The sequence below is a fragment of the Poromitra crassiceps genome (genome assembly GCF_964638095.1).
Source record: "Poromitra crassiceps genome assembly, chromosome: 6".
Lineage (NCBI taxonomy): Eukaryota > Metazoa > Chordata > Actinopteri > Beryciformes > Melamphaidae > Poromitra > Poromitra crassiceps.
In genome coordinates, this window is record NC_139627.1 from 56,966,240 (window position 1) to 56,976,997 (window position 10,758).

Consider the following 10,758-nt stretch of genomic DNA (forward strand, 5'->3'; position numbering starts at 1 on the left):
AGGGAATATTCTCCCTCTTCTTACCCAGACACAATTGTCTGAGTTTGCTTAAATGCATCCCTCAGTATTTCATCGATCTTTGCTTCAGATACATCCACCTCTAGTAACCTCTTAACAGCGTCAACCCCGATCCCATTCCTCTTCATCTTCCCACTCAAACCAGCAGCAGTTATTTTTTCTTTACAATATTGTATTTTCAATTTTCAGAACAAAGGCAAAACAAACACAGACACAAAAAAACAAAAAACAAAAAACACACCAACATTACAATATGGTGCTACCAGCCGCATAAGGTGCTTAAATGCTGTACATAAAATCGCGTGCAAGGAGTCCATGAGAAATCAGCTGGGCCAGTTATTCGTCAGTTCTAATCTTGTCAAAGTAGGCCAGGAACGGGACCCTAACCCAAATAAGCTGCATTAAGCCATTCTAGTAGCACAATACATGTCAGGGCAGCACGGTGGTGCAGTGGTAGCGCTGTCGCCTCACAGCAAGAAGGTCCTAGGTTTGATTTCTACTTGGGACGCTGAGGGTGTGTCCCCATCACTGTCCTCACTGCCTACTGCCCAGGTGCGGCTTGTCAAAAGGGCCTTTCTGTGCAGAGTTTGCATGTTCGGCCTATGCCCCCTTGTTTCCTCCAGATAGGAACCCTAAACCCTAAAAAACATGCCCCCCCCCCCCCCCCCCAAAAAAAAGTGCATCGTAATACATTAAATTGAATTAAACTTAACTGTACCATATCTGAGATTGATTGAATCATATTGAATTAGTGCTATATTGTTCTGTATCAAATCATTACAACCTTTTTATTTATTGTATTGCAGACCATTTATCGAGATGCATATCATATCATCTGAGAGGGAAAGATAATAAGATTGTCACCAAGATGAGTCACCAGCCGCCACTGGAGAATATATTGTCTCACACTAATATCAATCTATTGATGATCAAATCATGCCATCGACACGCACCACGGCCACTATTGTCATTTTCATTAAGCAAAAGAATGTCACACAATTACAGAATTCGATGGTCAATGCATTTTGTTTTGTTTCTAACTGGTACAATTTGTCTTTTACAGATAGCTACTTCTCAGCATCTCATTGCATATGTCGGCGTGCTGGGGCAACCTCTTATCTTGTAAGTATCTAGGCTACACATACATTCTACACCAGGGGTCAAACTCAAATTACCTGGGGGCCGCTGAGTGTCCAGTCTTGTCACAAGGGGGCCACTTCAAGTATTAAAAAAGAAAAGAAAAATGCAAAACAATTTATTTGTTTATTTGAGCGACTTTGTTTTAATTTTTTAGGGACAATGCACATTACTAAATTAGGCAGTGTTAATTTTCAACTGGACCCTTTGTCCTGCACCTGCAATTTTGACTGGATGTGCACACTCTACTCTCTTTTGTACTTTTTAATTTTCAACTGTCCCTTGGAACTCCAGTTAGAATTAGAACTGATCATAAATGTCACTTGACAGCTCAGTAATCCTCTCTGCCACAGTGTTGGCTGAAAGGCTGATGTTGCTGAAGTGACTCTTTTTCTCTGGACAGATGATATTTGCAACCTGCAGCATGCAGTCTTTTAGAAACGTGCCTTCAGTAAACGGCTTCCCCACTTTGCCGATCATCTCACTCACCACGTAACTTACTTCAACTGCTGCTTCAGCCTCCTTTTCTGCCCTTCTGGAAGAGATGTTGTATTGACAGCTCTTTCTTTAGCTGTGCAAAGCATTTGTCCCTCTCATCTCCCTGGTATTTTGCATATACTTATGACAAATATGTCAGTTTAAAAAAAATCGCACCGTCAAAATGCCTGGTTCGATCACTGTGTATCCCCAGGGGTGGACTCGACACAAATATGTCAGTTTAAAAAAAGTCGCACCGTCAAAACGCCTGGTTCGATCACTGTGTATCCCCAGGGGTGGACTCGACACAAACTGCTGGCGGTTTCCAGCACAAAGAGTTCAAAAACCGCCAAAATGCACACAAAACAGCCCAAGGAACTGCACATCTATGGAAATTAATCTGGCAACCCTGGTGTGAAGTGCGACTCGTCCGCATGAAGGCAGCGCCTCGTCCACGCGCCTCTGGAGCGCGCTCTGTGTTTTCCAACGAGCGGCGGTGCAGGCCTGATTTCACAATAACTTGATATCAACTGGCGGGCCGTATGAAATAGTTTTAGGGGCCATGTCTGGCCCGGGGTCGTGAGTTTGAGACCCCTGTTCTACACGATACACCAGATCGGCAATACGTCATTTTGTAGGCGGCTGCTGGCGGCACATGTTCCCTCCTTCTTTCAGGGGGAAAACACAAGCCTCCCCGTTGACCTCAATGTAAAATAGCACTACAATTTTTTTTTTATAGAAAAATAACAATCATTTATTAATGACCCCAAAACACCATGACATGATGATATATTACAACTGGGTCGGACGCACAATGCGCAAGATACATCGGAAGTATTACTTTGACCCATCTAAAACCATGACCCATCTCTGACTAAATTTTATTGTCACTGGACATGGCGATATATCACAATATTTTTTGGAAATATCGATACAGTATTGCAGATTATTTTTTGCTATATATTGCCGTATCGATGTTATTGCACAGCCCTATTTAAAACAGATTGCTCGCTTTCTCTCCGTCTCTCAGAAGAGACACAACAGCGAGGAGCCATGTGTGAGAGTCTCCACTTGCGCCTGCCTGCTGCTGCACTGCCCTGCTCTGTGTGTGCCCACAAAAAACCCTTTTTGTGGGGAAAAGCTTCATAGTTCAAGGGAAATCGTGTATGCTTTAAATCTAAAATGGTTCATGGATTACATTTTCTTTTTTTTTCTTGAATATTTTTTTTCCCCGGAACAATCAAAAAACCAAGCTCAGACACAGGAAAACAAAAACACAAAACAAACAAAACAAAAAAACACATATTTGACATTTAGTATTGTAACGTGATGCTACCAGCCCCATAAGGCGCCCATCAACAATGGATAATATTTACTCTAATCATTAACCAATCATTAGAGTAAATATTATCCAGCTGATTTGGTATGTTACAATCGGAAATAAATCGTCAGAGCATCATCTCAGCTGTCCTTCAGAAATGCAGTATTCCTTTCAGAGCAGGGTGTGGGGGGATGTATAATGATAGGAGTGTCTGTCTCTCTGTCCTTCGCATAGGCTATCTCAAGAACCGTTGGTCGGATCGACTTCAAACTTTGGGAGTGCGCTTAGGCCTTAGACCTGACTGAGTGCACTGCCCTATGTGCACTACTTTCGTGCAATTCGGCATAGCGCCACCTACTGGCAACAAAAAATGTGGTTTATCTCATGAACCGTTTGTCTGAACGACTTCAAATTTGGGGGTGCGCTGATGGGAACTTGACGCAGTGCAACATTTTGTGCAATGCAGCACAGCGCCACCTACTGGCAACACAAAAAGTTGCTGAAACCAACCTATCTTCTACTGCTGATAACTAAAGAACGGAAAATGATATCAATAAACTTTTTTTTGCTGATGATACAAGAGAGTCTCACCGTTCTTTGGGCGTGTTCGGTGTTTACATAGTAATATCACACAATATTCTGTGGGTCTTGAGAAATCACTGAAAACGCTCTGAAAGGGCTGGCACTGGGAGCATCCGTTTTCCAAAAGTGGCTGGCACTCAATGAGTTAAGAACTAGCAAGGCATATTTTTAAATCATGTCTGTATCCTTTAGAAACCTATCTTTCTCGATGCTAATTTTACCCCAGATATAAAAAAAAACATATAATGACTTGCATGCCAAGCCAGATCATTGAAAATATATTATGAAATATTAATCTTTTTTTTTTTACTAGAATGTACATGGAGGACTATCTGAATATGAACTGGAGCGCCTGGAGAACATCAGACAGAACCAAGCCTTCCTGTCATCCGTCAAATTATTGCAGGTAGGTAAACAAATGTTAAATGGTTGAATAATCAAATATTTCATCAATGATGTAGTTAAAGGGAAACTAAACCGAAAAAATAAATGCAGATTTATTTTGCACATGATCTCACACATCTGTAAACCATTTTGCAGGCATTCATTTATTTGGACAGTTATTGCATTGATTTGAGATAAGTTGATGCCAGTGATGTCATCAGAAAGCACTACATCATTGGGTTGTATTAATTATAATTATTTTCATGATATCACTGGCATCAACTTAACTCAAATCAACTTTCAATAACTGTCAAGCTAAATGAATGGCTGCAAAAATAAATCGGCATTGTTTTTCAGTGAAGTGCCCCTTAAACAAGGACAATGCCATCCACCTTCATCCTCCTCCAAAGTGCCCTTTAACACTTGGTGACCAACATCTTCCTATTTGCATACATGACACAAGAAAAATGTTTGTGCTTGTTTTTGCATGCACCTGAATGTGTTTTTCAAAATAAGGATGTGTGCAGTGCACTCAATTCACCACATGAATGTGGCTAGTGGCTAGTGTCATAGCTTCGCTGCCCATGAATAGATACAATTGGGAGTAATTATTGTTTTTCTCTGTCAAAAGGCAACTGAGGATCTGAAGAAGTCTGTACTGTCGAAGAAATCACAGGCTCTCACGAGGTAAAGCACATAAACTATTTAGCTGATAGCCCAACCTAGGCAGACACGATCGGGGATTTAACCACCGCAGTAAACGCACATCTGAGTAGACGTCTTGTGTTCTGCTCTAGAACCCCAAAAACCTGTAGTTTAGAGCCGCAGCACCGTCTTTTGGTGAGTCAGCCCATGAGATATATGGGCGGTTTTACCCCACTCGCGCGCCAGCCGTTTAACATTTTGTGGGTGTTCCCAGACATGCGGACTGTCTCTATAGTACATATTTCATTGCACTATATGTTTTCAATTTCAATGTGTACTATTTTGCAGTTTTGCAATTTGCACTATATTACATTTATTACATGCAAGTACATTGATGCCAGAAATAAATATGCTGCTACATGCTCTAAACTTTAAAGTTCATAAAATTTTATTTTTGAGTGAATTATCATCATTAATTGTCTTTATTTTTATTTGGCACATGCTTAAAACAACTTGAAGCTAAATTTAGAAGCTGATGATAGCTAAATCAGAGCGATTGAGTAATTGTGCGATATGATCCGATTAGTCGACTAATCGTTAAAATAATCGGTGACTAGTCGACTATCAAAATAATCGTTTGTGGCAGCCCTAATATACATATCCCAGCAGCCATATAATGTTGTTAACTACTGTGTTCTGTCCCACATTCAACTTTAAAAAAAATCTGTATACATGTAAAGTAAAAAAACAAAGTAGTGTCTTCCTTGATGTCACTGTAACACTACTTTTCATTATGTCAGGTCAATGGCTGCTGTGAGAGAAGTGCTGCCTCCTCGCAAGTCCTCACGTCGTCACCCTGAACCCCGAGGAGTACCAACCAATGAACATGTAAGTGTCTGGACATCAATGGCTGACTTAAATTTAATATGCACCAAAAACATTCTTTCTTTCACTAAACTGAAAAGTATTGGCCTATGAACTAAATTGACCCATTACTTTAAATTAATAACAATACAATTTAATTTTGACATTGTATACTAAAGTGTATATATATATATATATATATATATATATATATATATATATATATATATATATATATATATATATATATATATATATATATATATATATATATATATGTATATATATGATGTTTCACTTCATGTTCATGAATGCCTCTCCATTCCTCAGGTTTAGCATAATTTTCTTTCTTCCTCATTTTCTTTATCCCTCACATGAAGGAGCCTCCCGGCCCTCTGCCCATGCCACCTGTCCATTGATCACGCAGCTTGCTGATCACGGCCAATAGCTGGCGGCTCTGTAGGAAAGCACTGGTCTCGCGCGAGAACCAACATGCAGCATCCAAAATGCCAAACAAGTGTTCAAATTGAGAGTCCAGTAGTCAGTTGTGTCCAGACACTTTATGCCGAGCATAAATCAGTCCGCCCACTCAAAAAAGGCATGTCCCAAATCCATGACACATCTAAGGGTGAGACAGTGTATCAGGCCAATTAGTCAATGACTGTGCATCTTGACTTTAAGTGCTTGGACCTTTGGGGAAAGCTTGGAGGGGTGCAGTCCCATCAGGATTTTCTGGAACACTTCAAATGTGCACTTCAGGGGAAGTGGGTACTGTAGGTTCAGTGCATAAATCAATCCAAAAAGCATCATGCAGCCATGGGTGACACTCTGAAGGTTCTGGAGAACTTCCACGCCCTTCGAGTACAACACCAACATCTGCAATGTCAGGTCAATGACACTTGTTTGGCATTTTGGATGCTGCATGTTGGTTCTCGCACGAGACCAGTCCTTTCCTACAGAGCCGCCAGCTATTGGCCGTGATCGGCAAGCTGCGTGATCAATGGACAGGTGATCAGTGACGCCCAAAACAGTCATTTTTCATATTATTTTACTCTAAAAATTTTACTCTAAAAATGTGATTAAAATTCACCCCTCCCCGTACAGTTGTCATATGCTGTAAACTCTGAGCAACTGGCCTCGATGCTACAAAGGCAGCCTGCCCCCTCGTGTAAAAATGTAAACAAAATGTGAGGCCCAAGGTTAATAAAGTGCTGCATTCCTGGTATCCAATTTTGCAATTGGGATCCAAAACATTTTTCACACATAGGCAACAAATAAATCTTAATAAAGAAAATAAGCCCTATAAAGGCAAAGTGCTCTCCATTTACTGTAGATTCAAAACTTTTGTCACAAGGCTCAGGTGAAAAGCTGTGCCATAACACTTCGCTGCTTGTTACATAAAACAAATGTAAACATACCTTTCACACACAAGTTGAACATCCAAGGTAACTGAAATACTGATATTCACAGCAGGTCAACCACTTTGACACATTTTCCATAGAGAAAGCTTCTTAATTTTCAGTATTCAGACTTCTAAGTAGTAATTTTAAGTAAAAGGCTGTACGCAAGGGGGCAGGCTGCCTTTGTAGCATCGAGGCCAGTTGCTCAGAGTTTACAGCATACCGGTATGACAACTGTACGGGGAGGGGTGAATTTTAATCACATTTTTAGAGTAACATTTTTAGAGTAAAATATATGAAAAAGGACTGTTTCGGGCATCATTGATCCCCCGCGGCCTACGGCTGACCATCGGGCCACTACAACACGGGCGCGGGCTGAGCCCCCGCGGCCTACGGCTGACCATCCGGCTAGAGCCCCCATCGAGCTGTCAACTGGCGAAAGCTTAGCAGCGCCAGCTACAGCAGCGGCAGTCACAGCGCCACTTCGGCATCCAGAGTCCATCTGCAGCGGGGCCGCAGCGGCAGTAACGGCGCCACTTCTGCATCCAGAGTCCATCTGCGGCGGGGCCGCACCGAGGGACCAGGCGGTCCTAGCAGCCCCAGATGGTCTACCGACACCAGCCACTACAACACGGGCACGGGCTGGGCCCCTGCGGCCTATGCCTGACCATCCGGCCACTACAACACGGGCGCGGGCTAGGCCCCCGCGCCCTACGTCTGACCATCCGACCACTACAGCGCGGGCTGGGCCCCCGCGGCCTACGCCTGACCATCCGGCCACTACAACACGGGCGCGGGCTGGGCCCCCGCGGCCTGGTGTACCAGAGGTAAAATCCAGAAATCCAGCTCTAAAAAAGTACCGTTGCTCAAAATTGTTTCGTACTCTTAACCAAGCCAAAATTGTTTGGGATCCACGGTGCAAGCCAAAGAGACTTTTTTGTGGACACTTGAACATTCACAGTCTTGGCAACAAACAGGAACAGTTGGAGCATCTCCTACATAACTCCAACATTGATTGTCTAGGTATATCAGAATCCTGGTTGAAACAGTCCTCTCCAGAAGACCTTGTATCCATGCCAGGATACAGTGTTTTCAGGAAGGACAGGATTAAGGGCAAAGGTGGGGGTGTATTACTTTACATTAAGAGCACCCTCGCCTGCAAAGAGATTGTTTGGTCAACTGATGTAAACTTTGATTGTGTTGGTGTAGACATCACCCTATCAAACGAAATGTCTTTCTCTCTGATTTGCCTCTATAGACAGCCAACCACTAAAGTTGATTTCTATGACCAGTTAAAGCTCCTGTTGAGCTCCTGTGATCCTAACAAAGAGACCATTTTTTGGGGGAACACAATTAATTGAACAACCGACCAGAGTAACTAATACCTCCCAAACCAGGATAGACCTTTTATTCACAAACAAAGCTGATAGAATTGCCAAAACCTACAATTTGCTGAATGACCTTTCTGATCATACTTTTATTTTTTTCGCTAGGAAATTAAATAAAAAACGGTTATTTTGTATTTGAATGATTCTATATCTGTAATGTCAGTTTTCTGACATTACAGAAAATTACAAAACATTCTGAATGTCACAATGTGACCAGCTTTGGGAGACAGCTCATTGTTCTCTGTTTATCCTCCAGGAAATCCAATCTACAGAGGCGAAGCCGAACATCAAAGACACAACAATGGGCATCTACGCCATTCGGGTGAGGAGTTTTTGGACCTTTGGAGAAAGCTTGGAGGGGTCCAGTCCCATCAGGATTTTCTGGAACACTTCAAATATGCACTTCAGGGGCAGTGGGTACTCTAAGTTCAGTGCATAAATCAATCCAAAAAGCATAATGCGGCCATGGGTGACACTCTGAAGGTTCTGGAGAACTTTGACGCCTTCGAGTACCTCTAAGGGTGAGACAGTGTATCAGGCCAATTAGTCAATGACTGTGCATCTTGATTTTACATGGATTTGGGACATGCCTTTTTTGAGTGGGCGGACTGATTTAGGCTCGGCATAAAGTGTCTGGACACAACTGACTACTGGACTCTCAATTTGAACACTTGTTTGGCATTTTGGATGCTGCATCTTGGTTCTCGCGCGAGACCAGTGCTTTCCTACAGAGCCGCCAGCTATTGGCCGTGATCGGCAAGCTGCGTGATCACTGGACAGGTGACAGGTGGACAGTCCAAAACAGTCATTTTTCATATATTTTACTCTAAAAATGTGATTGAAATTCACCCCTCCCCGTACAGTTGTCATATGCTGTTAACTCTCAGCAACCGGCCTCGATGCTACAAAGGTAGCCTGCCCCCTCGCGTACAGCCTTTTACTTAAAATTACTACTTAGAAGTCTGAATACTGAAAATTAAGAAGCTTTCTCTATGGAAAATGTGTCAAAGTGGTTGACCTGCTGTGAATGTCAGTAAAAACTGTGCTTAACGATTATGTGAAACACTGGAGGTAAAATGGTTAAATCAATCATGAGCACTGTTCTGTCACAGGGTAAATTGCTCATGTTGCACAAAACAAATTGTACAAAAAATGCCTCTGGGAAAATCCCAATAAGAAAATACATAAAAATGTAAACTAAATGTGAGGCCCCAAGGCTAATAAAGTGCTGAATTTCTGGTATCCAATTTTGCAATTGGGATCCAAAACATTTTCCACATGTAGGCAACAAACAAATCTTAATAAAGAAAATAAGCCATATAAAGTGCTCTCTATTTACTGTAGATTCAAAACACTTGTCACAAGGCTCAGGTGAAAAGCTGTGCCATAACACTTTGCTGCTTGTTACATAAGACAAATCAAATAGAATTGTGCATTTTACAGGGTCAATTTTGTATCATTTTTGTAATGATTGTGGCAAATGGGTGTGGTAAATGTGTGGTGGCCTGCAAAAACCCTTCACATGACATTTTAAATTGATATTTTCAGAAATTAGAAACTCCCCTATATATTTTTGACTTTTTGAATGACTGAGATAAAGTAGTTCTCTCAGATCAAAAGTTATGAGTATTTTAATCTGTGATGTGTCTAAAAGTAAAACATGAGAAAAACGGCTTTAAACATTTTGTATTTTCTACAGTGTCATTGCACCAAAACCATAAAAATACTTACTTTACCTTTTGTTTTATGAAAACAATTATTCACCATGATGTACTACAGCGAAAGCAACCAAATCACTCAAAATACCTACAAAACTCATTTCAACCTCCTTTGGCTCATTACCAACAATGCCACAGCGACGTGAAGGGTTTCTGCAGGCCACCACACAGTCTCATCGAACAAAGATGCCTGAATTGAATCAAAATCGTATCATTGTAGACTTTGATATTGGTGAATGGGGCAGCTGTGGCTGAGGCTGTGGCTCAGGAGGTAGAGCAGGTCGTCCACTAATCGGAAGGTTGGTGGTTCGATCCCCGGCTCCTCCAGTCTGCATGTCGAAGTGTCCTTGGGCAAGACACTGAACCCCAAATTGCTCCCAATGGCTGTGCCAGCACCCTGCGTGGCAGCTGGCCGCCCTCGTGTGTGAATGGGTGAATGTAGGCACATTGTAAAGTAGTTTGGATAAAAGCGCTATATAAATATGATTTATAGTTGTGATTTACACCCATCGCTGCTGTGACAAAAGTTCTGACATTAAACAGCACCTCTTCTGTTATGTCCTGTGCTATTGAAGCTTAAATAAATTGTTGAATATTTAAGGTGGTCTGACGGTTCTTTTTTGGGAAATTAGAAATATCAGGTTATACATTTAATATACATTTAGTATATTAATAGAAAGTACGTACATTCTATATATTTTGATTTATGATATATGATAAATATATCAACCTGCATTTTGTATTTAGGACAGATTATGTTTATGAAATACTATTACATAAATTCTATGTATTTTGATTTATGGTATATGATAAATATATCAACC

The 10,758-nt window shown here is 41.4% G+C and overlaps 1 protein-coding gene across 1 annotated transcript; it reads left to right on the forward strand.

Annotated features, from left to right (window-relative positions):
* The first annotated feature begins 970 nt into the window (after positions 1–970).
* LOC310778286 (uncharacterized protein) lies at positions 971–10,539 on the forward strand. The gene is made up of 6 exons (XM_083638669.1): positions 971–1,140; positions 3,849–3,941; positions 4,551–4,606; positions 5,365–5,452; positions 5,809–7,655; positions 8,473–10,539. Exons 1-5 carry the CDS (start codon positions 1,030–1,032, stop codon positions 5,845–5,847), a joined length of 387 nt encoding a protein of 128 aa, XP_083494795.1. The 5' UTR covers positions 971–1,029; the 3' UTR covers positions 5,848–7,655; positions 8,473–10,539.
* The last annotated feature ends 219 nt before the right edge of the window (positions 10,540–10,758 follow it).

Excerpts from the sequence above, each read along its gene's own strand:
- LOC310778286 (XM_083638669.1), top strand. The coding sequence starts at position 1,030 with ATGGTCAATGCATTTTGTTTTGTTTCTAACTGGTACAATTTGTCTTTT. Across the intron at positions 4,607-5,364 it reads AAATCACAGGCTCTCACGAG|GTCAATGGCTGCTGTGAGAG; the intron begins GTAAAGCACATA and ends TCATTATGTCAG. Across the intron at positions 5,453-5,808 it reads GAGTACCAACCAATGAACAT|GAGCCTCCCGGCCCTCTGCC; the intron begins GTAAGTGTCTGG and ends CCTCACATGAAG.